Below are 25111 nucleotides of genomic sequence, written 5' to 3' on the forward strand. Positions count from 1 at the left end.
AGAGCGTAACTGTGAGTGCTCACAGAGTGTAACTGTGAGTGCACACAGAGTGCAATGATGGCGTCCGGCCCCCTTCTCTGTGACCTGTGAATGCGTGCGGAGATGCATTATGGGAGCCAGCGGCGACTGGGGCAGCCTGGCGGGATTCCCGCCCGCGCGCTTCCCAACCCCGCTCCGCCTCCTCTCTCCTCCACCTCCTCTCTTCTCCACCTCCTCTCTCCTCTCTGCGTCTCTCATTGATTTCGCCTTCACTTTCCATTTGACCACTGCAGGTGCTGAGCTGGTGCTCGGCCTCCAGTAACAAGGCTTCAGAAATAAACAGAAAGGATTGGCCAACTTTAATGGGATGAAAGACCTTTTTTTCCCCTCTCTCTTCGGGAGAGATCTGAATCCCCTGGAAAAAAAAGAGAGGAGACCATAAGGCCAGGCAGTATCGCAGCTGGCGAGGGGAAAAAAGAATAGGAAAAGAAAATTGGTAGCCAGTGTGGGGTGTGTTGAATTGAAACTGGTCACTGGGACCAGTATGGGGTCTGTGTTTAGGGCCCCAGGATGCATGGACACTGTTTAAACCGCTCGCGGGGTCCCTCCCTGCTTGCACGGTTCAATGCCTGACCACTAAGTGCTACATTTTCTGAAATCGGTTGACTTTGTGTTCGAAATGGTCGTGAACATTGATGCAGTGCTGTGCGATAGCGGAGGTCGACCTTGGATTTGTGATCAGAACGCTAAGGTTTAATCTGTTACTGGACATCGCCGTGTACTTACTATTAACTGCCTCCGTGCAAATTGTAAAACTATAAAACACTATATATATATATATATATATATCTATATATTGCTGTAAAATACAAGAATGCTGCTTGAAGTACCAGGGAAGATAATTATCTTTTCCATTTTTCTCAAAATAATTTCATCTGTAGCTCTAAAATTCCAAGTTTGTAAATGCCATCTGTGTGTATTTTAAATGTCTAATTCACAGCTATATTTTTCCTGCTTACACTTGAAAATAGCTCATCCATTATGTTTTAATCTGGGGCTTTTAATAAATATATTGTGTGCAGTTTAGTTCACGTACCCAAAACGACATACGGTGCTTAAAGTAGCAGATAATTATACATGCTCTTTAGCCCATTTGTATGGCTGCGTACATCACCAGTGTCCCATACGAGATTCAGACCTACAAACCCCAAAAAAGCCCAGGACCCTTCCTACTGCCACACATTGTCTTGTATTGATCTGAATAAATATTTGTACCGATTTGAAACCAAATGCTACTTACCGATGAAAAACAATATTGATTTAAACGGAAAAAAAGCCACCTTAATTAGTGTTTGATCATGGGACTGTGCCATTTTCATGGTAACCAGTGCAGTCTGTTATCTGTGATAGTTAGATTCAGTGTCTTGATTGGATCCATGAATAGCCAATGATTCATATATTCATTGGCGTGTGGTTTTTCGCACACCAGTCATCTATTCAGAATGGTATCTTATGGATAGGCGGTGATAACAGTACCGACAATAACACTTAAGATCCTGTGCCTGTTGCCTACATGAAGCAAAGATTTAGAGATTTGCCATTAAGGAAATGGTGAGTGCAGCACTATGAATTCATCTTTATTAGAAATGTGCTGCAAACATTTAGGCTCCTTCATTGGTATCATGCGATTTCATTTCCTGTGTCTTCTTCATGTGATGTCATCTGGCTCATTGACATTTGGTTTCCGAACTAACCCGTGCTTGGCTTTTGGACACTGGAAATGGTGTGGCCTGCATTAACAGGCACATGGGTGCACCCAATGAATTCAGTGCCTATTGCATGTCAACAAATGAAGAGTTCTGATTAGAATAGCTCCGCCTCCCCACCACCACCCTCCATTACGTGATAATGGACTCAAAGGTTAAAAGCTGACGATCAGCGCATCTCCAATCGCCACAGCTTTTCCTGGGCTAATTAGCTCTTTACTGGCACGACTCTAATGTGACATGTTTATTGCCTTAACTAACAACTCATTAGCTTAGTTGATGTTTTGTCAATATTAATTCATTCATTTAAGCCAAGTCAAAGCTTAAACAAAGATGTCCGGGCTGAGAAATGGACTCCCCATCTCTCCCCGGCTAGGCCTGGTTCCGGGGGGCCCATAAATTTTTTGCCACGTTGGGAGTAATTAGGAGATACCCTGTCCTTGGGCACCATTAACGGAGCAGCTGAACTTTTGCATTCTGGAGAACATTTCTGGCTTGTGCTGAGTGTGGCAACGGCTTTCGATTCAAAAAACTGTGTTTAGGCAGAATTAAACATTATCTTCAAAATTTCCACTCCGTTCTTGGGAAATCCGAGAGCAAGCACATTTCAGTCACTGGTTCTCTTTCAGACTATTTGTTAAGAAAAAAAATTACGTGAAAATACGTGAATATGTGAAAAATAAGAACAAAAATTTTGATTTAGGTTGTATATAGTTTCCTCAGGGAACGTGGAAAGGTTTCTCAGTTTTCACAAAGATTATGGTGGCTAGCATGAATTTCCTCAGGGGGCTGTTGGTGTCTCTGGGGTGTGTGTGTTTGTGGGGGGCTATTCCCAGGTCCTTCCTGTAAAGGTATCGATCAGCGCTCTTGGGCCTGCGTCCCTCTCTGTCCTCAGTTAAGCGGATCGGGGGGACTGGACCATGGCTAATCCTTGGCCGCGGTCTCTTCCCCGTGACCAATGCTGGCGTGGAGAGTTCGGACATGCTCCGTGCGGTGGCTCTGAGCTGGCGAGCACAGATGGACGCGCGAGACTGCTGCGTAAGTTTGGGAGATGACACGGACACGGACACGGTCCAGTTACCAAAAAACGTCAATACCAGGGGAGTCGTAACGTAGCGGGAGGCTGTTTATCCCCCACGCGAAGCGTTTGTGAGAATCACGCCACACGTTTGGCTGTACTGTATGTGCTCAGAGCTGCTGTAGAACTGTAGGACGCGCCTGCCCGGAAGGCCAGTCTTCCCCCGGTCAGCCTAGCCTCTCGTCTTGAGCTCATTACATGTGGAAAAACAGCCCTGCTGATCAGGCACAGATTGCACAGGCTATTCATGAAGCTCAGCGGACGACAAGTGGTAAGGGGGAAAAGACCAAAGCATTGAGCTTGTGTTCATGTAAGCTTCCAGACGATTGTCATAGGCTTTTCTTGCATTTGGGCTAGTTTTTCCATACGGCTGCTTTGAGGCGTGTCGTTAAGCAGGATCATGACAGGTTGACGTTGTCTCAGATCTGTAATTTAATGCGCCTTGTAATCCTGGCATGCAGTTGTGGTGTTGTCAAAAGCCTGGATTCAATCAACATTTGTCATTAAGTTTAGTTTAAAAACTAAAGCAATTGTTCGTTTGTGTTTTTATTAACGTTGTTTGGTGACTTTTATGATCATTTTTTTACTCACCAAACAGTGTTTGTGAAGATAGAAGCCATTTAAATTGTTCTGTAAGTGAGGAAGTGTTGCGGAAGTTAAGGACATGTGTTGATTGAGGCCAAATGTAGATGAAGGCTTGCATTGTTGGCCTCGTGTCGTCAAATGAAGGCAATATTAATGAATTGTGTGTAATCAGCAATAACAATTAAAACCCAAATAAAACCCCCAAAATAGCATTCACATGGATACATGTATATCTAATATATATATATATATAATATATATAATAATTTAGGTAATCCCTGAAATGTAGCCTCATGTAATTTTGCTGTAGCCACATTGAATTAATGACAACATTTTTAGTGATAAACCATATCGTCTTCGTAGTGTTTTCTAAAAACTATTTCTTAAACCTCCTATTTGCGATAATCCTGTTGTTTTATAGTTGAAATTAAACGTGACAGGGGTGTTTAAAGTTATATGAATTATGCCTCTAAAGTTGCATCCCTACCTAGGGTTTTGTCCCACAGCTGCTGTCCATAAAAGTTTATTGGGAATGAAATTTTGCTTTGACCTTCAGCGGGCTGGTGTTACAAATGAAGTCTAGAGTTTATGAGAAGAAGTTTGATGCTTATAAAAAATCATACTGTATTTCACCCGAATGCTTTGAGTACATTTTTTTTTGGTTGCTGTAGGGACATGCTGACCAGTTTTGACCTGACTACATTTCAGTTTTATCTGTGTTTGCCCCTGGCCCCGGCAAGTTAAAACCTACACCGTATGTGCTATTTAATCCATTTACGAATATTATTGGAGCAGCCGAGGTAAAGCGATCTTGGATCTTGGACTTTACTGGGTTTAAAGCTTCTGACCCCCAGGCCGCCCACTCACCCCCATGCCGCCCACTCAACCCCATGCCTGCCCATCGCCGGGGATCAGCCCTGCAGTCCGTTTAAAGCCACCGCAGAGGCTGCATGTTTGCCAGACGGCAGAAAATTGCAGCTAAAACTATCTTAAGCTGGTCAAGCTGGTTTAAGCTCTGTTTTTAACACTACTAGCTGGTCGACCAGGTTAACCAACAGTTCACCAGCCTAGTCAGATAGTCCACCAGTTTAGCCACCACCTAACTCCAGCTTGACCAGCTTTGAGCAGCCACAGGCCAGTTATGACCAACCTTGACCAACCAAAGACCAGCTAAGACCAGCTTAGAATCCCAGTGGGTTTTAGCTGAATATTTAGCAGGACTGGGAGAAGGGACCGTGCGCTTCAGGCTGCCACGGAGGCGGAGTCTAAATGGGCCTCACCGCTCTTGTGCTGCTTTCGCACAGTTATAAGGCACCTGGGTAGTTTTCTTAAATGATTCCACCAACATAAGCGTTCGCTAGCTTCTTTTTAATCACCAAGTCTGATGAAAGCCCTCTGCTTAGTCTGTTCTTGATATGTCCAGTAAGCCACCCTGCCTGGATTTGAATTTGTTGCAATGGAATAAAAATGAAATTCAGGCTGCATTTACATGCCCACACAAACACACCTGCTTACACACCGTGTGTGCGTGTGCGCGTGCATATCCGTGCGTGTTAGCGTGCATATCCGTGTGTGTTTGCGTGCATGTCCGTGTGTGTTTGCGTGCATATCCGTGTGTGTTTGCGTGCATATCCGTGTGTGTTAGCGTGCATATCCGTGTGTGTTTGCGTGCATCGTGTTTCGTGCATATCGTTGTGTTGCGGCTGTCTGTTGCGTGCATGTCGTTGTGTGCGTGCATGTCCGTGTGTGTTTGCGCGCATATCCGTGTGTGTTAGCGCGCATATCCGTGCGTGTTAGCGTGCATATCCGTGCGTGTTTGCGTGCATGTCCGTGTGTGTTTGCGTGCATATCCATGTGTGTTTGCGTGCATATCCGTGCGTGTTATCGCGTGTGTGGCTGAACAGTATGCCCCTGTTACACAGCCCTTCATACATATCACTTTGAAAATTCAGATGAAGCTGAATATGTGACTGAGAGTGTCAGCATAATATAATCTAAAAGATTTTAATGAATTCTTAAATAATGGCAGAAAACAGGAAGTGTTGTTAAAAGCTGCGTAGCCTCTGGCCTCTGGCAGGTGGAGTGGGCAGCTCTGTGTAGCACAGCAGAGCAGAGAGATAAAGACTTTTCCACCGGAGTCAGGTCCCTGCTGAAACACTGAGGCAGTATCTCTCTCACTGACTGCATCAATTACTGCCTGCCATTGTTTTGGCTGCCCCTGCCTCCTGTGCTAATTAAGATGGCTGACAGGACGGCTTCTGCAGGGCACCAGCTGCTGGGCGGTCAGTTGGCACGATGTGAGGGCTGTGGGCACATTCTTGAAGTTGATTTATGTGGCTTGTGCAAGGTGGTTAGGTAGTGATCTCCTCTGAATGCGTACGCGTATGTACACATGCATATCTATAAACACGCACAAGCACACGCACTCTCACGCACACACAAACACACACACACACACGTGCGCACACACACACGCAAGCACACACAAGCGCACACACATACAAACTCACACTCAAAAACACGCACGCACTCGCACACACACACACAAACAAACACACGCACAGACATGTGCGCACACACACGCAAGCACACACATGCGCACACACATACAAACTCACACTCAAACACACACACACACACAGCTCTTGTTTCCATCTCGCGGGTCGGGTAATTGTCCGTAACCGGCCGGTTGTGAGGTAGACCGGAGTCACAGGGATGATTATTGTCATCACGGCCCACTCTGTGAGGGCAGGTTTCTTTTCAGCCCCGCCGATTGGGCTGCTGTTCTGCGGGATTGGAAAAGCAGCAATAACCTGTCATTACGCGCACAAATTGATGTTTCAGACTCTGCAAACTGTCATTTACTCAGTGTGGGGGGAGCTGTGCGAGCTCCTGTATTTATGAGTGAGTGTGAGCTCTGCTGTATCTTTCACTGATTTGCCCGTGTTGAGGATTGTGTCTGGTCTGTGGATTTGAGTATTTAAGTTTGAGAACAGAAGGCTTATATAGGTCCATATATATTGTCTGTGTGTATGTGGTGTATTATTTGTGTGGATATGTGAGCGACCGTCTGCGTGTGTGTTCAGTACGAGGGCGTATATACTGTATGGTGCTGCGCTTATGCGTTTATTATATGTGTGTTTGTATGCGTGCTTGTGTCTCCGTCTGTCTGTCCGTCCGTTTGTGTGTCTGTTGTGTGTCGATGCCGATCTCGGCCGCACGCAGACACCGTGACCGGTCTGTGGAGCCCCTCCCCCCTCGCTCCAGACTGACCACTGCGGCCACATCCCCCCGGCGCGTGTCCGCCAAACGCCTTTCCCTGTCTCCTCGCCGGGCGGCCCGAGATTTAAGACCCCGGAGCAGAAAAGAAAAGTAGCCTCCGTTCTGTCATTCGTTTTTTGGATAGATGGTATTCTGACATGATGAACTCCAGTACAAGCGTAGAGCTCCGGTCCGGCGTACCTCTCCTTTCCTCTGTTCCTCCTTCACCCTATCTCTCCCTCTCTTTTTTCCCCTCCCTCTCTCCCCCTCTCTTTGTTGTGCGTTCGGTAGAAGCGCAGGCTTTTGGTTTGATTTAATGCCCTGGCTGGGTCCCGCTGCCCGCTGAGCGCAGTAGCTTTCAGTGTGCATTATAAGGGCAGTATATAGCGCTCGCGCCGTTAGCCTGCAGTATTTTCCCTTTGTCATTTTCTTTTTCAGCAGTTTGTCAGGCGCTCGGTGGTCTGGTTGCTAAAATCTCTGTGTGTTACATAATCTCTGTGTGCTTCATTTGTGTACCTTTGGCTTCCTGTGTGTGTGTTTCTGTGTTTGTTTGTGTGTGTGTGTGTGTGTGTGTGTGTGTGTGTGTGTGTGTGTGTGTGTGTGTGTGTGTGTGTGTGTGTGTGTGTCAGTCAGTGTGTGTGTGTGTGTGTGTGTGTGTGTGTGTGTGTCTGTCAGTCTGTGTGTGTGTGTGTGTGTGTGTGTGTGTGTGTCAGTCAGTGTGTGTCTGTCTGTGTTTGTTTGAGGCCACGCGCATGTATTTTGTGTGTGTACATGCAGTTTTCCCGCTCATCCACTGGGGAATGAGGCGGCACAGACACATTTAACACAGGGAGACAGGCCGAGCCCTTCAGTGTGTCCTTCCACAGCACAGGTTTAAAATAGAGCACTCTGCATCTAGGTGTCTTACACACATACATACACACACACACACACATGCATACATACACACACACACACACACACACACGCATACATACACACACACACACACACACACACGCATACATACACACACACGCACAGTATGTAAGTGTGTTTGTGTATGTATGTAAATGGGGCCTGAAATTCAAATCCTGCTATGGCTCTCAAATATAAGTTGTCGTTTTAAATTGTATAAATAGAATTGTAATTTTTGAAAATGTGCCCGTCTTGTTTTTGATGTTGCTATTTTTATTAATTTTAAATGGGTTTATCTTTAAAAAAAAAAAAGAATTTAAAGGAAAAATTGAAATGGTCACAATCAGTATGCGTGGTGATATATGCCCAGCTGGGTGATGTACATGTTGTGTTATGCGCAGGCCTTTCCCTGTCCTTTAGGCAGAGAGAGAGGTGTAATGGAGGCTTGTGTGCTAGCGTGGGTCAGTCTTTGTGCGCATGGAAGTGGCTCGTGTTCAGCAGAGCTAATAGAAAAGCCAGCCGCGTTGGGAAGGGGAGGGGAGGGGGGGGAGCGCCGGAGCTGCATTCTTAATGGTCAATCTGCCCTGCGATGCCTCTCTCAAATGCCAGGTCATGCCTCAGCTGACCTCTGCAGCGAGCAGGGAGCCCCTGAGAGGGGGGGAGGGGGGTTCACTCCGCCTCCGCTGCATCTGCGAAATGGCCGCCGCCGCCGCCGCCGCCCTGCTCGGGGCGGTCGCGGTCGAAACGCTGCCGGCCGAATCCGGTCACGGCGCGAGTGGGACGGGTCTGAGCCGCGCCGCGCCGCTACGCGCTTCGATTTTCCATCGATCTCGTATCGCCGCCCCCCAACCCCCACCCCCCCCCCGCGTTTTCCATCGCAAACGTGAAAAATCGTTGGCCGATCTACCCCTTCATCAGCGCTGGCTTTCTGTCATCAGTCTTGCTTAGCATAAATCATTTTATTATTACGGGTTATTAGTATTATTATTAGCGCTGTTAGCATCAGCGACCCGGCCAGGCGGCGGGACTGAAGGATATTGCAGTGAAATGGAATTGTTTTGTCTGGAAGCAGGAAGAGAGCTGCCTGTGTGTGTGTATGTGTGTGTGCTCGTGTGAGTATGCTTTTGGTATCCGCGAGTGTGTTTGCTTGCATTAGAATGCTGCTGTGTTTGAATGCGGGTTTATGTGTGTGAATGCGTGTGTGTGTGTGTGTGATTGCACATGCGTGTGTCTGTGTGTGTGTCTACGTGTGTGTGTGTGTCTATAAGTGTGTGTGCGCCTGTGTGTGTGTTTGTGTATCTGTGTATACGTGTGTCTGTGTGGGTGTGTGTTTGTGTATCTGTGTATGCGTGTGTCTGTGTGGGTGTGTGTCTCTATGTGTGTGTCTGTGTATGTGTGTGTGTGTGTTTGTGTATCTGTGTATGCGTGTGCTGTGCCTGTGTCTGGCCTGTCGTTGCAGAGCCGGAGTGTGAGCCGGTGAACAGAGACTCAGAGCAGAGAGGCAGTGCAGAGGCTGTGTGTGTGTGTGTGTGTGTGTGTGTGTGTGTATATATATAAATGCGTGTGCTGTGCCTGTGTCTGGAGTGTGAGCAGGTTAACAGAGACTCAGGGCAGAGAGGCAGTGCAGAGGCTGTGTGTGTGTGTGTGTGTGTGTGTGTGTGTGTGTGGTGCCTGCGTCTGGCCTGTCCAGTGTGAGCAGGTGAACAGAGACTCGGGGCAGAGAGGCAGTGCAGAGGCTGTGTGTGTGTGTGTGTGTGTGTGGTGCCTGCGTCTGGCCTGTCGCGTGTGAGCAGGTGAACAGAGACTCGGAGCAGAGAGGCAGTGCAGAGGCTGTGTGAAGGTGTGTGTGTGTGTGTGTGTGTGTGTGTGTGTGTGTGTGTGTGTGTGTGAGTGGTGCCTGCGTCTGGCCTGTCGCGTGTGAGCAGGTGAACAGAGACTCGGAGCAGAGAGGCAGTGCAGAGGCTGTGTGTGTGTGTGTGTGTGTGTGTGTGTGTGGTGCCTGCGTCTGGCCTGTCGCGTGTGAGCAGGTGAACAGAGACTCGGAGCAGAGAGGCAGTGCAGAGGCTGTGTGTGTGTGTGTGTGTGTGTGTGTGTGTGTGTGTGCGTGTGTGCGTGCGTGCGTGCGTGCGTGCGTGCGTGCGTGCGTGCGTGTGTGTGGTGCCTGCGTCTGGCCTGTTGAGTGTGAGCAGGTGAACAGAGACTCGGAGCAGAGAGGCAGTGCAGAGGCTGTGTGTGTGTGTGTGTGTGTGTGTGTGTGTGGTGCCTGCGTCTGGCCTGTCGAGTGTGAGCCGGTGAACAGAGACTCGGGGCAGAGAGGCTGTGCAGAGGCTGTGTGTGTGTGTGTGGTGCCTGCGTCTGGCCTGTTGATTGTGAGCAGGTGAACAGAGACTTGGAGCAGAGAGGCAGTGCAGAGGCTGTGTGTGTGTGTGTGTGTGTGTGTGTGTGTGTGTGGTGCCTGCGTCTGGCCTGTCGAGTGTGAGCAGGTGAACTGAGACTCGGGGCAGAGAGGCAGTGCAGAGGCTGTGTGTGTGTGTGTGTGTGTGTGTGTGTGTGTGTGTGTGTGGTGCCTGCGTCTGGCCTGTCGAGTGTGAGCAGGTGAACAGAGACTCAGGGCAGAGAGGCAGTGCAGAGGCTGTGTGTGTGTGTGTGTGTGTGTGTGTGTGTGTGGTGCCTGCGTCTGGCCTGTCGAGTGTGAGCAGGTGAACAGAGACTCGGGGCAGAGAGGCAGTGCAGAGGCTGTGTGTGTGTGTGTGTGTGTGTGTGTGTGTGTGTGTGGTGCCTGCGTCTGGCCTGTCCAGTGTGAGCAGGTGAACAGAGACTCGGGGCAGAGAGGCAGTGCAGAGGCTGTGTGTGTGTGTGTGTGTGTGTGAGTGGTGCCTGCGTCTGGCCTGTCGAGTGAGCAGGTGAACAGAGACTCAGCAGAGAGGCAGTGCAGCCGTGCCGCATGCCTGGAGACAGATTTGATTATGAGCGGCTGGCCGGGGCAGTAATGAATAACAGCAGATTATGTGAGCCAGTGTAAGTGCAGTAATGGCTAATGGGATGGTGGCGGCGGGCCGTGCTGCTGGGCCGCGGCTGCCCTGTTCTTCCACGCCGTGAAGACGCGGCGCATTAGCGTGTGTCGCCCGGGCATCCTTTCCTCAGGAGGTGTAGCTGTTATACAGCGCTGTGCTGTTATCATTAGGCTGCATCTCGGGACCGTGTGTATGGGTATGACTGCTTCCTCTGAGTGTGCGTAGCAGGGTCAGATGCTTTCCTGTTAAAAAAAAAAAAGATTCATGAAAAGGCATGCACTCTGCCCTTCAACAGAGCACTAAATGAAAGGTGAATATATTTACATTATAAAAACAGCTGGAAATTTTTATTTTTTATTTTTTAAATTTAATTTAGGATGCATATACATATAGCCGCTGTAAAAGTACTCTGCGGTCCTGATCTTCCTTACAGATTATTGATTAAATGCTGTTCTGCCATGAGTTTGGCTCTCAGCTGTTACTCTTAAAATAAAAGCATAAACAAAATCCTACAGTATCCAAGCCGGTACTGGCACAAATGCTAAAAGGAAATAAACATATATGAAATCAAATTAATAAGAATATGCACTTTTTTCTCAAGTGGTCTTGTCCAGACCCAGGTAGTCAGAATGAGTCGAGCATTCCGTCTCTGTGTGGCTTTAGGAATTTGACGGGCACTGCTTCCCGTTCGGCTCTGTGTGGTAGTGATGCGCGATGGTGACGCCATGTTTGTGTGAGCGTGTCTGCTGCTTCAGAATGAGCGGCTTGCCCTGTGACCCAGTCCTCCTCTCCCCGCTTAGTCTGCCCCTCCACTGCTTCAGAATGAGCGGCTTGCCCTGTGACCCAGTCCTCCTCTCCCCGCTTAGTCTGCCTCTCCACTGCTTCAGAATGAGCGGCTTGCCCTGTGACCCAGTCCTCCTCTCCCCGCTTAGTCTGCCTCTCCACTGCTTCAGAATGAGCGGCTTGCCCTGTGACCCAGTCCTCCTCTCCCCGCTTAGTCTGCCCCTCCACTGCTTCAGAATGAGCGGCTTGCCCTGTGACCCAGTCCTCCTCTCCCCGCTTAGTCTGCCTCTCCACTGCTTCAGAATGAGCGGCTTGCCCTGTGACCCAGTCCTCTCTACCCGCTTAGTCTGCCTCACTGCTTCAGAATGAGCGGCTTGCCCTGTGACCCAGTCCTCCTCTCCCGCTTAGTCTGCCCCTCCACTGCTTCAGAATGAGCGGCTTGCCCTGTGACCCAGTCCTCTCTCCCCGCTTAGTCTGCCTCTCCACTGCTTCAGAATGAGCGGCTTGCCCTGTGACCCAGTCCTCCTCTCCCGCTTAGTTGCCCTCCACTGCTTCAGAATGAGCGGCTTGCCCTGTGACCCAGTCCTCCTCTCCCCGCTTAGTCTGCCTCTCCACTGCTTCAGAACGAGCGGCTTGCCCTGTGACCCAGTCCTCCTCTCCCCGCTTAGTCTGCCTCTCCACTGCTTCAGAATGAGCGGCTTGCTCTGTGACCCAGTCCTCCTCTCCCTGCTTAGTCTGCCTCTCCACTGCTTCAGAATGAGCGGCTTGCCCTGTGACCCAGTCCTCCTCTCCCCGCTTAGTCTGCCTCTCCACTGCTTCAGAATGAGCGGCTTGCCCTGTGACCCAGTCCTCCTCTCCCCGCTTAGTCTGCCCCTCCACTGCTTCAGAATGAGCGGCTTGCCCTGTGACCCAGTCCTCCTCTCCTCTGCTTCAGAATGAGCGGCTTGCCCTGTGACCCAGTCCTCCTCTCCCCGCTTAGTCTGCCCCTCCACTGCTTCAGAATGAGCGGCTTGCCCTGTGACCAGTCCTCCTCTCCCCGCTATTGCCTCTCCTCTGCTTCAGAAGAGCGGCTTGCCCTGTGACCCAGTCTCTCTCCCCGCTTAGTTGCTCTCCATGCTTCAGAATGAGCGGCTTGCCTGTGACCCAGTCCTCCTTCCCCGCTTAGTTTGCCTCTCCACGCTTCAGAATGAGCGGCTTGCCCTGTGACCCAGTCCTCTCTCCGCTAGTCGCCCTCCACTGCTTCAGAATGAGCGGCTTGCCACTGTGACCCAGTCCTCCTCTCCCTGCTTAGTTCCTCTCCACTGCTTCGATGACGGCTTGCCCTGTGACCATCCTCCTCTCCCGCTTAGTCTGCCTTCCATGCTCAGAATGAGCGCTGCCCTGACCCAGTCCTCCTCTCCCCGCTTAGTCTGCCCTCCACTGCTTCGATGAGCGGCTGCCCGTGACCAGCTCCTCTCCGCTAGTCTGCCTCTCCACTGCTCAGAATGAGCGGCTTGCCGTGACCCAGTCCCCTCCCCGCTTAGTCCTCCTTCCACTGCTCAGAATGAGCGGCTTGCCCTGTGACCCAGTCCTCCTCTCCCCGCTTAGTCTGCCTCTCCACTGCTTCAGAGTGAGCGGCTTGCCCTGTGACCCAGTCCTCCTCTCCCTGCTTAGTCCTCCTCTCCACTGCTTCAGAATGAGCGGCTTGCCCTGTGACCCAGTCCTCCTCTCCCCGCTTAGTCTGCCTCTCCACTGCTTCAGAATGAGCGGCTTGCCCTGTGACCCAGTCCTCCTCTCCCCGCTTAGTTTGCCTCTCCACTGCTTCAGAATGAGCGGCTTGCCCTGTGACCCAGTCCTCCTCTCCACTGCTTCAGAATGAGCGGCTTGCCCTGTGACCCAGTCCTCCTCTCCCTGCTTAGTCTGCCTCTCCACTGCTTCAGAATGAGCGGCTTGCTCTGTGACCCAGTCCTCCTCTCCCCGCTTAGTCTGCCCCTCCACTGCTTCAGAATGAGCCTGGGCTCCTGCGCAGGGCTTCAAACGGGCGACGGGGCATTTAGCAGTGTTGAGCAAAGAGGAAAGCACACTTTGATCAATGGCTGTACACACGCCAGAAAACAAATCAAAACATGCCTTTAAGAAATCGACAGTCAAACACCGCTCTCACCACAAGACCTATTTGAAACCGTAAACCCGAGCAGAGGAGATATCGAGCCCGTGACGGTCGCTTCAGCCTGGACGGGATTTCCTGAATATCAGATGAGCGGTAGCAGCACGGAAATGAAGTCACGCGTGCGCTTGTGTGCTGGCGTTTTTCTCATTTTGCTCTCCTCCTCTTTTCACCTCCCAGGCAAGGCGCTGACCTTCCTGCTCCTGCAGCCCCCCAGCCCCAAGCTGCCCCCCCACAGCACCATCCGCCGCACCGCCATCGACCTGATTGGGCGGGGCTTCACCGTGTGGGAGCCGTACATGGACGTGTCGGCCGTGCTGATGGGCCTGCTGGAGCTGTGCGCCGACGCCGAGAAGCAGCTGTCAAAGTGAGTCTCCGCCCACCCGGCCCCGCCCCACCGCGCCCTGCCCCGCCCCTTAATAGTGACTCCACCCCATACCAGCAGTGCGCTGCCTGAGACTGAGGTCATACGGACGTGTGCCTTTCAGTCTAATAGGCAGACTGCACTGCGTTGTGTTCAGTCTGTGTTTCTCCTTACTACTGACTGATACAGCGCAGTGGCCCTCACTCACCTCTGCTGTGTGCTTCCTGACATTTCAGGACTTCTGTGATGGCTTCACCCAGATGTGGGTAGACCCTGTGTAAATATGAAGGGCTTCCTTTTTAAAACGATTACTGTCATGTTTCTCGTTGTACTATTATTATCTTTTTTCCCTCAAAAAAGTCCAAATTGCGCTTGACAAAGCCTTTTGTAGTCTTAAAAAACCGAAACATTCACAGAAGTACGGGCCAAAGGAGCGTGCCTTGAGGCTTTGATGGTTAAAAACAGCCCTTATGCCGTATGAGCGATTGTAGGTGCTGCAGTGTGCGTAATAGTGTGCGTCCGCGTGATCCATTTTTGCGTACGAGCTGGTTGTGATGAGGCCTGCGGTTCCTGCATTTCCTGTTGCGCATTATGTAACTCACGAGCGTGCTGGGGGTGGTACGACATGCCCAACTGCGCCAATGCGAGGGACGCGCCGGATCTGACACACTGAAGGATGAAACCGAAGCCCTAATGCGATTGGAGCGCATTAATATGATGTAATGATGTCTGCACTGCTTCATGTACGAGACCTTTTCGCCGTGGAAACAAGACCCATCAGTCGGTTCGCTAACCTTCCAGAAACCGCCCCGCAAACGAGGTTAGCGCTGGACTGCCGAGACACCGAGTGAAAAATACTGGCAACATCTGGTTATGTAATTAAGATGAAACCCCATCTTAACGAATTTATTATGAGTATAAATATGTCTGCCTTTCCGTGTAGCGCGTGCTAACGTGGTTAGGATGAAATGGCGGTGATTTTTCAGGGTTTATTAGTGCCGGGGCCTGAGACAGGGCTACCCCCCTGTGCACTTAGCGCCGGCTCGTCCAAACGCCGACAGGACCCGCGCCGCGGACCAGAGGCCTAGCCCCGACGCGGTCGCCCCCGACAACGCCGCGGGGCCCGGACCTGTAGCGCTCCCGCCCATGAGTCACCGCCGGCCCCCTCACGCCGCTCCAAACGGCGCGCTTGTGCATCTTTGCGATGATGGCGGAGGATATTATCAGCCATTTGAAATGGAGTTGAGACGTTTGTTTTTTAAAGAGCGGAAGAGGACTGAAAATAGCAGTCGTTCACTCAAGGCTGACTCACGGCTGCTCTTGAAGTGTCTCAGAGCAGGAGGGCTGATTTTAGATCAGCTTTGCCAGTGGCTCGTAATGGATGTGGCTGGCATGTGGACAGAGGAAACCTGATCTGGGATCAGCTGTCCTCCCCTGTGTGAGAAATGGCCCTCATCTGCTCGGCACAGGGTTTTTGACACAGGCTGCTTTTTGATGGCTCTGTGAACAGTACAGGCTATGTCCCTGTGAGCTGCTAGCTGAGCGTGTGCATCTGTTTGATAAAAGTCGCTGTTCAGCCGTCGTTAAGGCCAGGCATACTCTGTCCAGTGACGTTTGGGACAGTGTGTGGCAAAAGACAATTGGAATTAAATGTCACAAAATGAATCAGTCTCAGGTTAGGGAGAGGTATAGTAGAGATGGGACTGTTTTCTTTGGGAAGTGGGTGAAGCTCAATGCAATGGTGTCGAGAGCCAAGACAAACTTCCCTGTCTGAACCCTGAAAAAGATGCATTTTACCCTGGCTGTGGTCTGCCGCCTCGTCTCTCCCACCTGAAGCCGCAGTGGAGCAGAGATGGACTGTCTCGCGTCTGAGGGCCTCTCTGCTGGGGCCAGCGGCTCCGCCTGGAATCAGAGCGAGCGTCTGCGTGTCCTTCCCGCTCCGAGCGTCTGCGTGTCCTTCCCGCTCCGAGGCTCCCCGCCCAGCGTCGGGAACGGGCAGCGCTCGCCGAGACGGGCCGGCTAAAGCGGTCGCCCCGCCCCCCCCGAGCCCGATGGCCAATCGACAGCATTGATCAGCTATCGGCGAACGGTCCGGGATAAGGCCAAAGCAGACAGGGAGGGCCCATCAGCGTGACGTTAATGTACTGCGATCGATCCCACGCCCGCGTTTGCATGTCTCTCAGTCTCCCTGTCACGTCGCACGCCTCCAGCTGACCTGGCGCCAAGGTTGGGGATTTATCCCAAAATTACGTCATTACGTTAAAAAAAAACACATCAGAAAACACCCGCCATGTCCGCTGTGTAATCCTAATTACGGCGCGCCAGAGTGTAAATCCATTTATTTAAAGAAGTGAGGAAGCCGTGCCTGTGCATCGTGGGGATTGTAGTCTCCTGCACACCGTGCTTGCCAGTTTTCCCACTGCATGTTATCTTTGTGATCTCCCCACCGCTGATATTCATAAACTGATTACTAAGGATCCAGTAACGCTGCTCCTTCTGTATTAGCTATTGGGGAAAATGAGGAATTCAGCTGACGCATCACAAGTAACTGGACTGTTGAAATGGATTCGTTATTTGATGGATGAAATTTTTCAAATAGCGGCTCTAGAGTATTTTTATTTCATCATTAAGGGAAGTGCTAGACGTCCCTGACTGAATGCTATTGTGAAGAGCGTGCTGTGTGTGTGCGCTGGCTGGCTATCTAGGCAGTGTTCTGTAGAAACACTGAGAACTCTTAAACCTATAGACTGTGCCCTGATTGATCAGACCCTCAGAACTCGTGCTAGTGAGACAGTGCAGTGATAAAGACCTCGCTGATTTAACAGTAACATCAAGGGGAAGACCATGTAGATATTCTTTCTGCAGGACTTTTAAATGAGAGTTCAGGACATTATCAGTTTTTCTGTGGGTGTATGTGTGCGTGTGTGTGTGTGTGTGTGTGTGTGTGTGTGTGCATCTGTGTGTGTGTGCGTGCGTGTGTATGCATGTGTGCATCTGTGTGTGTGTGTGTGCGTGTGTATGCATGTGTGCATCTGTGTATGTGTGTGTGTGCGTGCGTGCGTGTGTGTGTGTGTATTCTGCTGCTTGCATTTATGCCCAGACAAGCCACTGGACTGGTTATTTATTTCACTGTACAATTCTGGTAATTCTTCACTTGGAACAATTTTAACCAGTTGCATGGCTGATGAGTAAAATAATATTTCAATAACAATAACTGAATTCAAACTAGAATGATCTTAGTATCTAAGCATAATTCTTAAACATCAGAATGACAGCAGCAGTAATATAACTTTGTCAGTGTGTAAGATCAAAAGTGCTGTATTGCGCATTTTTTGTCATGTATCACCGGCGATGTACGCAGCGTGTCTGTCAGCGTGGTCAACGGTCTGCACTGCGGTTGCCACGTTATCAGCGTGGTCTGCAGCGTGGTCTGCAGCGTGGTCTGCAGCGCGGTCTGCAGCGCGGTCTGCAGCGTGGTCTGCAGCGTGGTCTGCAGCGTGGTCTGCAGCGTGGTCTGCCTGGCGTAATTACAGGCCTGGGATTCTGCTCTGTCATTAGTGTGGAGGCTTGCACATTTCCTATTCTGAAACAGGAGTGTAGGTGGCACTGTGGCTAAGCCTATGGCGCTGCAGACGCTCCGACGGCCCCCGGAATGCGTGGGATTTAATTAGGCCGCCGCGCGAGGATGAAGCGCCTCGCTCGGCCGCCGCCACCGGGATGCCGAGTCACCGGGAGAGCGCGTCCGGCGGCCCCGGCAAACGGGGGAAGCCGGCTCTTTACCGCGCCTCCGATTCTGTCAGCCGCAAAATGGCCCCCGCACAGTCAGCAGGTCCTTCACTGAAGCTTCATCACAATTTATTTATTATTATTATTATTATTATTATTATTATTATTATTATTATTATTATTATTATCATTATCATTACTATTATCATTATTAATTATCATTATTATTATTATTATTATTTAATTTTTTATTTTTTTTATTTGGATACTTAAATGAATGATTTCCTTAGATAACTGAGCACACCATGTTTACAAGCAGCAGTGCTGAAATATACTCTGTTACTGTTTATTGCTCATTTACTGCACTGGACTATTATAAATCACGATGTTAGGCTAATCTTTTCATACAGACCGGTTTCTTTATTGCACATATGATCTTTTGTTTTGGACATAGATATTATATTTTTAACATGTAATACAGTCACTGCTACTGGTCAAGAGCATTACTGATAAAGAAACCGATCCAAATGTGTTTTATAAATGATCACTGCTTTATTTTGTATTGGGTTGTTTTAATTATTGAGTTCTCTCCAAAGGGAATTTAGTGCATTCAACCCATTAGTCACTTGTATATTTGAATGCAGATTTAAATGACTTCATATTTCATGAAGGACCTAGCTTGTTTTTTTTTTCCTGCATTTAAAATAGGACGATAAACTCGAAGTATTATTAGCGTTGTCATCAATTAGATCTCAATAAAGGAGTATTGGCTGAGAGAGAGTTTCAGTTCATATAGAAGACTAAAGCGAATGTCTGATATTAGTGTATTACATCAAAGTGTGCATGTACAGTGTCACTTAAGAATTACGTCAAACTGAGAAATTGATCTGACTGCTGCATACACTATATAAACAACATATTCATATACGTATGCACATTAGAGACTCATAAACACATTGCACATGTGTACCTTTCAGCTGTACTGCGCTCTTATGCAGTCAACACACAACATGATAAAAATACCAAAATGTACAACTAACTGTTAGTTTCAATAATCTGATAAATATAAACTGCAACGTGGCCCCCTTTCTAATAACCAAACTGCCATATCATCCATAATCAAATTATTTAATTGTGTATTTCTATATCAGATATGATATTTATGTTCAGTATTTTATTATGTGAGTCTGTTAGAAGGATTGTGTGCTTTAGGAGGATTGTGGGTATTATGGAGTGTGATTCTCTCTCAGACGTATCAGGCTAAGGCTTTTTGTGCTCGCAACCTCATTTAAATGGTTAATTCTGCTGGCCCAGAATAACTGTCATGCGTCACATATTACCGTCATCCATGTTCGTTAGGCCACAGTAGCCCACCTCTCAGAATACTCACAAGAATAGCAGCAGTCACAGCAGCGAACTCAGCTAAAGATCAATCTTGCATGTGCAGTTCGAATTTGTCCTGCACTGGGGCAAGATAACCGAACCCGCAGATATTCAAATAAAGAATTATTAATGCAATATCATATTTAATATTTAGAACATCAGGTTGATGATAACGATGAAGCGTGTGGGGAAACATCTTGACAAATTTAATAATTAATAATGAATTTAAATAATAATCATAACGCCATAAAGTGTTTCTTTTCTCATCCGCTGTGCATGTCTCTGATTTATATGCCGGGCGAGAGAAATTTCTAAGAACAAAAAAAAAAAAAAACAAGAAAAAGAAAAAATGCGAACTGCAAGCGATATCTACAGCTTGGCTGCCTGCATCTTTGAACTAAGCGTATTGACAAATTGTTGGATGGAGTTATAACAAAGCGAATAGCTGGAAGTCACGTCCATGCAAATGCGCTGATAGCCCAAATAATCCCTTTTCAATAAGGAGAGGGGAGCGCTTTCTCACCAAGAAATGCACACCTCCCTCGGCCCTGTCAAGACAGCACGGGTCTCTGTCTTTGAGTGGGATCTCCGTCTGCCTTGTTTTAGGTGCATTCCGAGACTATTAGACCATTTATCATTCATGTGTGTGACTCGTAAATCATGTGCATGACTGGTAAATTCTCTAATATATAGTACACACACACACACACACACACACCCGCTCTCACGCTCTTATTCAGACACAAACATGCAACAGAATTACAGTACAAGATTCATTTTCATAATGAATTACATTTTTGGACCAGATGTTGTAGGTTAGAGTATTATCAAAGGTTTCCTGCCCAGATTCAAATCATTGACAGTTCATCAAGAATATCCTTTGAATTATGTAATTTGTCAAATAAAATTGCTACATCTCTGCACTGATTTATATCATTTGTATTGAAAATGTATAGTGCATTATATAATGAAGGGATCATTTTTTATGTTATGCATGCTCTCAGAAAGCATCAACGATCTGTATACATTCATTGCTTATATTTAAAAATGCATGCATGTGTGTGTATATTCACAAAAACAAAGGTGACAAAAATTTCAAATAGCCAGAGGAGGGCTGAAGACTGTGAAATGCTTTGAGACAAGCCGGGAGAAATGACTTCTTCTGGAAGGTTTTTTCATTTCACATTTTAAAAGGCTTTGCGAATATTGATTACTGATCTGCATCGATATTTATATTTGCACATTTAGCTGTGTAGGCTTGTGTTTGTTGTGTGTGTGTGTGTGTGTGTGTGTTATTTCCCCCCCCCCTAATTATACGTTGCAATTTTATTATACATATAAGTGTGAAGTATTTCATGGAATAATTCTAATTGAACATTCACTTCTTCAAACAATACATTTAAGCTACAGTCCATTGAAATGCTCAGGCACATGACTATATTTACACAAGAATATTAACTGCTTTGCAGTCTTAGAATATAACAGAGTAAAATGCATCTGGATGCATCGAGGCAGGAAATGTGGTAGATGAGTATTATCAAAGAGGCCGCTATGACGGTTAACTGGAGGTTTGATGAAGGTTGTCAAGCACAAGCACATTAGTGCTGTATTTATGTGATTAACCTGTCGATTTGAGTATTCACTCCCTGTTGTAGAATTCCTACAAAGTGGTTTCTTCGAGCAGGACCGAGCGGAATCGGAAAGCTGTAGCGCTGTTGCTGGGGATCAGAGCACTGATGTTTACTGTGTTTCTGCACATCAAAGGCAGCCGAATATCCGTGTTTACGGATATGTTTGAGTTGTGTACTCAGCTTCTTCTGGAATACTTGGGGGAGCTCACCGTTTATTTGCAAATTCAGGTTTGTGCAAGGACTTCACAGCTTGTTTGGTGGTAATATTTTCAGTGTTGTAATACCTTATTTTTAGGCGAACAAAAAAAAGTAGATTCTTTTAATTGGCATGACTATAGTTTAGGAGTATTTCTGAAAAATAAAAAGTGACTATAGCAATGTCTGACAATGCCAAAATGAAAACTGAATTTAAAAGGGAATATTAAAAGTGTTTGTGTAAATTGTCTGAGCAGTTTCACTTTTTTTTATTTTGTTGTTGTTTAATTTTTTATCTTAAGATTGATTTCATTGCTTGACAAAGTGGAATTATTTCAAACTATTTAGCCATCGATAACTTCATAAATTTTAGTTTTTCATTTACAGCACTGTAATTTGTTGTAAATGAAGTAAGGTTGCATATATACGTTTATAGAATTGTCTCAAGGAATGATTCAAAAGGCACGATTAGCTATTTTAAAAATATTTACACATGCTTGCATGCACACCATATGGTCTTATTTTCACTGGCGATGTGTATTATTACCTTGTGCAACAAAAATTGTTTTTATTTATACAGGCTAAATCAGTTGCAGAGGTAAGGGAGAATTTGAGCAAAGTGCACATGTTTCAGACTCAGATAAAAATAAATTACTCGGCACGGATTGGTCAGGGGTACATTTGCATCTGTCGGATACTGAGGCAGTTCAGGAGAAAAACGTCATGGAACAGTTTAGAGGGACACCGGTTGGTGTGTGTGTGTGTGCATGCGTGCGTGTGTGCGTGCGTGCATTTGTGCGTGCATGCGTGTGCAAAGAGAGAGAGAGTGTGTGTGTGTGTGTGCATGCGTGTGCATGACAGAGTGTGTGTGTGTGTGTGTGTGTGTGTGTGTGTGTATGTCCAGGTGTGCATGTCCGTGCGTGCGCACGTGTGTTTGTTCAAATGTGCGTGTGTGCTTGTTTGTGTATTTTGGTGTGTATATAAGACTGAAGATGGTAGAGAGTGGGAGTTTGAGATGTGCTGGTTTTGTTCATGGTATGAGTACTGGTGCATGCTGAAAGGTTCAGAGCTCTGGGGGTGAAATCCATTCTCTCTGGGTTTCTGATGGGGCGGGGCCTGTCGCTTACCAGGAAGCATAAATGAGGAACTCTCTGTGGAGATCAGAGTGTGAAGAACAACCGATTCTTCTTCAGGTCAATACAACAAATTCAGTGGCATCCGTGTTATCATAGATTGGTAGGCACACTCTTCTCGTTGGGTTGCAACCTTTCTCTCGCGCTCTCTCACTTTCTCTTTCTTTCTCTCTTTTTGTTTCTCTTTTGCCGCTACTTTTTCCATCCTGAGAAATTCCTTTCTGCGACATGGGTGGGCAATACTTTATTCATTTAAAAAATATTTTTAGTGGTTTAATTTTATGCGTATTGTAATTGCAAAGATATCCTACAATATCAATACAATAAATGCATGGCATGCAAATGAAATCCAAGTAGCATTGCTGTTAATGTGTGTGGTGTACCTCACACTAAACTGATCGGCTGTTCTGCTAATTCAGCTGTTTTGCTTATTTGTGCTTTTCAAACATTTTTCCTCTGAATGTTTAGGGTTTAACATCAATGTTTGTATCACGTGAAATAGTGCTGAGGCAATTAAACATCTCAAGATATTTCATAATCATCCTTACATTATAGAAATATTGCAATATGATTTTTTTTGCACATCCATGCACATTCTGCCCTTTTATTACATATTCAGATTTAGTGAGGGTGCGTTTTATATTGCACTTAGTCACAGTTACGCATCGGTATGGTATTTATAGTACTGTACAGGTGCATATGGTGGCCTGAGCCTTTGTCAGCTCTGTTAGCGGTTTGCTGCTAGCCGCGGGTGGACGCAGTGCAGTTCCAGGGGAAGGTGAAAGGGACAGGCTTCAGGTTGATTTCGCGCAGGGATGCTTTTGCCCGGAGGCCCATTCTGCTCAGCACAAAGGAGGGGCCCGCCCAGGCTGCCCCCTGCGCGCCCCCCGCGCCCCGCTTTGAGCGCGGAGAGAGGGAGGGCTGCTGGGCAGCAGCAGGTGAGCCGGGCCCCGGGGCCCGCGGGGCCCCGAGACAATGGGGCCTATCTCACTACTCCCCGCCTCTGCCCGGCCCCCCTGCCCTCATCCACTCTGCTCGGCCCCTATTCTCCCTGCCCCGGCACACACGTCACTTTTTAGGGGTGCGAGGCTGTGCCGCCCGGCTCCCCGAGGAGCACCCCGATATCGCCGGGGAGTCGCCGTGGAGACGTGACTGCACGCCCGTCCTCTGCATCGCAGCGATGGAAAAAAGCAAAGCACGCAATCACGATAATAGATTTTTTCCCTCTCTCTGTCCCCCCTCTCTATCTGTCTCTGTCTCCCTCTCTCTCTCTCCTTCTCTCCTCTCTGTCTCTGTCTCTCCCCACTCTCTCACACACACACACACACAATCAATAACTCAACTCAGAATCTCTGTGCCTGCAGCCTTCCCTATTATCCAAAGCTATAAATACTTTGTTAAACAACCTTAAAAATAATAATAATAAAAGCAGGACACCGCTGGACGATAAGAGCAGAAATTAGCGGCTGGCTCTGGCCCGTCCGCTCTCCGGGGCGCAGTTTTATTTTAAAGCGTGCCGGCTGGGGCCCGCGCTCTGCATGCAGGTAACCGGGCCAGATATGCCTTATCAATCTGGCCTGATGGAAATCAAAGCCGCCGGCAGATGAAGGAGGCTGATACTGGGCTGCTGCAGGGAAGGGTCTCCGTGCGCCTGTCATTGCTCTGGTCCTCCTTCCGTTGCCTTTCTTATATTTCTCCCCGTGCAAACGCCTTTTAAACTGACTGTGATCCAAATAAAGGGCAATACCAAAAATAATAAATGGGTAAAAAAAAAACCATTAAAGAGCAAAGACTTGCAAAGCAGAATTTTGGGGCGAAAATGGCCTGGAAAACAAGTAATAGCTTTGTGATTCTTTTAAGTCACGTATCAGTTTGTGTATTTAATAATATTAGTTGATATAAATGATCGAAGAGTTGGAATAGTCTTTTTTTCATAAGTGTATGTTTTATTGATATGTTCTTAATGCATGTGTTTTACCGATGTGTGTGTGTTTTGCGGCATACTGTGTGTAGTCATTAAAGTGGGACTTAATGCTGGTATGGTTTCATATCTCTTCCATGAATAACCTCTCAGCCGAGGCGATGAGTGACGCGGATTAGGAGAGTGTGGCTGTGTGTACCTCTGGCAGTGCGGGCGGGTCAGGGCTGTTTCTGATGTGGCTCGCAGGTATCCGCCCGGCTCTGACTGACCTTGAGAGCGGCTGGGTGCTTTTTTTTTTTTTTTTTACAGTAGCCGTGGGGCAGCTCTCCCGCTCGCGATTGGTTTGGCAGCGTGTCAAAAGAGCATTTGTTCCCCCATCACAGAAACCCCCGGCGACTTCCAGGCCGGGCCGCATGACCGCACCACAGCTGATACATATTCACGCGGGCGGCGGGTAATTTGTTAACAAGGGCCCCTTTACATTCGCGACAGATGCACAAACTATTTTTCAATTTCCACGCTTAATTGTCGGGCCCGTGTTGTTGACACTGGAACACCCAGGCCCCTAATTATGGAGCATTGTCGGGAGTCCATTATACAGGCAGCGTCTCGGTGATCCCATTGACCTTGAACTGACATTATAAGCTGTGTCTAATCTTTTCACTCTATATTTCTGACGCTCCGGCCTTTTGATTTCCCCTCCCTTTGTCCTCTGCCTGGTTAGCATCACAATGGGGCTGCCCCTCAACCCCGCCGCGGACTCGGCACGCTCTGCCCGGCACGCTCTCTCGCTCATCGCCACGGCCAGACCACCGGCCTTCATAACGACCATCGCCAGGGAGGTGAGAGACCCCACGCTCCTCCCCTCCCCCCCCCCCCAAAAAAAGAGCCTGAGAGGAACGCCCTCTTTGTGACTTGGCGCTCTTCTCCCGCCGTGTCCCCTCCCCCCACCCCCCCCGTCCCCTTCGCACTGGGGCCCCAGGCTCTGTTTGATGGCAGACCCATGAGGTCCGCCGGAGTCAAGCAGGCTTACGGGGAAGAAAGAGCTGGCCGCTGAGTGTTCTCTCTTTATCCGTGTACATATGCCCATTCATTACGCCTGATGAATACCCACATCCCACTTTATCAAGTGTGCCTGTTCAAATAGGGATTCTGAAATCCATTACATGTTGGGGGAAAAAAAAATCAATGTTATGCATGGTTTGGCCTTGAAACTAAGATCGGCAGTATAAGAATGTTTTCAAGGTGG

The 25111-nt window shown here is 48.2% G+C and overlaps 1 protein-coding gene across 6 annotated transcripts in view; it reads left to right on the forward strand.

Annotated features, from left to right (window-relative positions):
• LOC135240171 (WD repeat-containing protein 7) overlaps nt 1-25111 on the forward strand; it is a 163127-nt gene that overhangs the window by 111400 nt on the left and 26616 nt on the right. For all 6 annotated transcript variants that reach the window (XM_064309517.1, XM_064309515.1, XM_064309516.1 and 3 more), the window contains 2 exons: nt 13690-13876; nt 24587-24704. In XM_064309517.1, the coding sequence (XP_064165587.1) occupies nt 13690-13876; nt 24587-24704 (305 nt within the window). The remainder of the gene's footprint in view (nt 1-13689; nt 13877-24586; nt 24705-25111) is intronic.

The sequence above is a fragment of the Anguilla rostrata genome, chromosome 14, assembly GCF_018555375.3.
Source record: "Anguilla rostrata isolate EN2019 chromosome 14, ASM1855537v3, whole genome shotgun sequence".
Classification (NCBI taxonomy): Eukaryota; Metazoa; Chordata; class Actinopteri; order Anguilliformes; family Anguillidae; genus Anguilla; species Anguilla rostrata.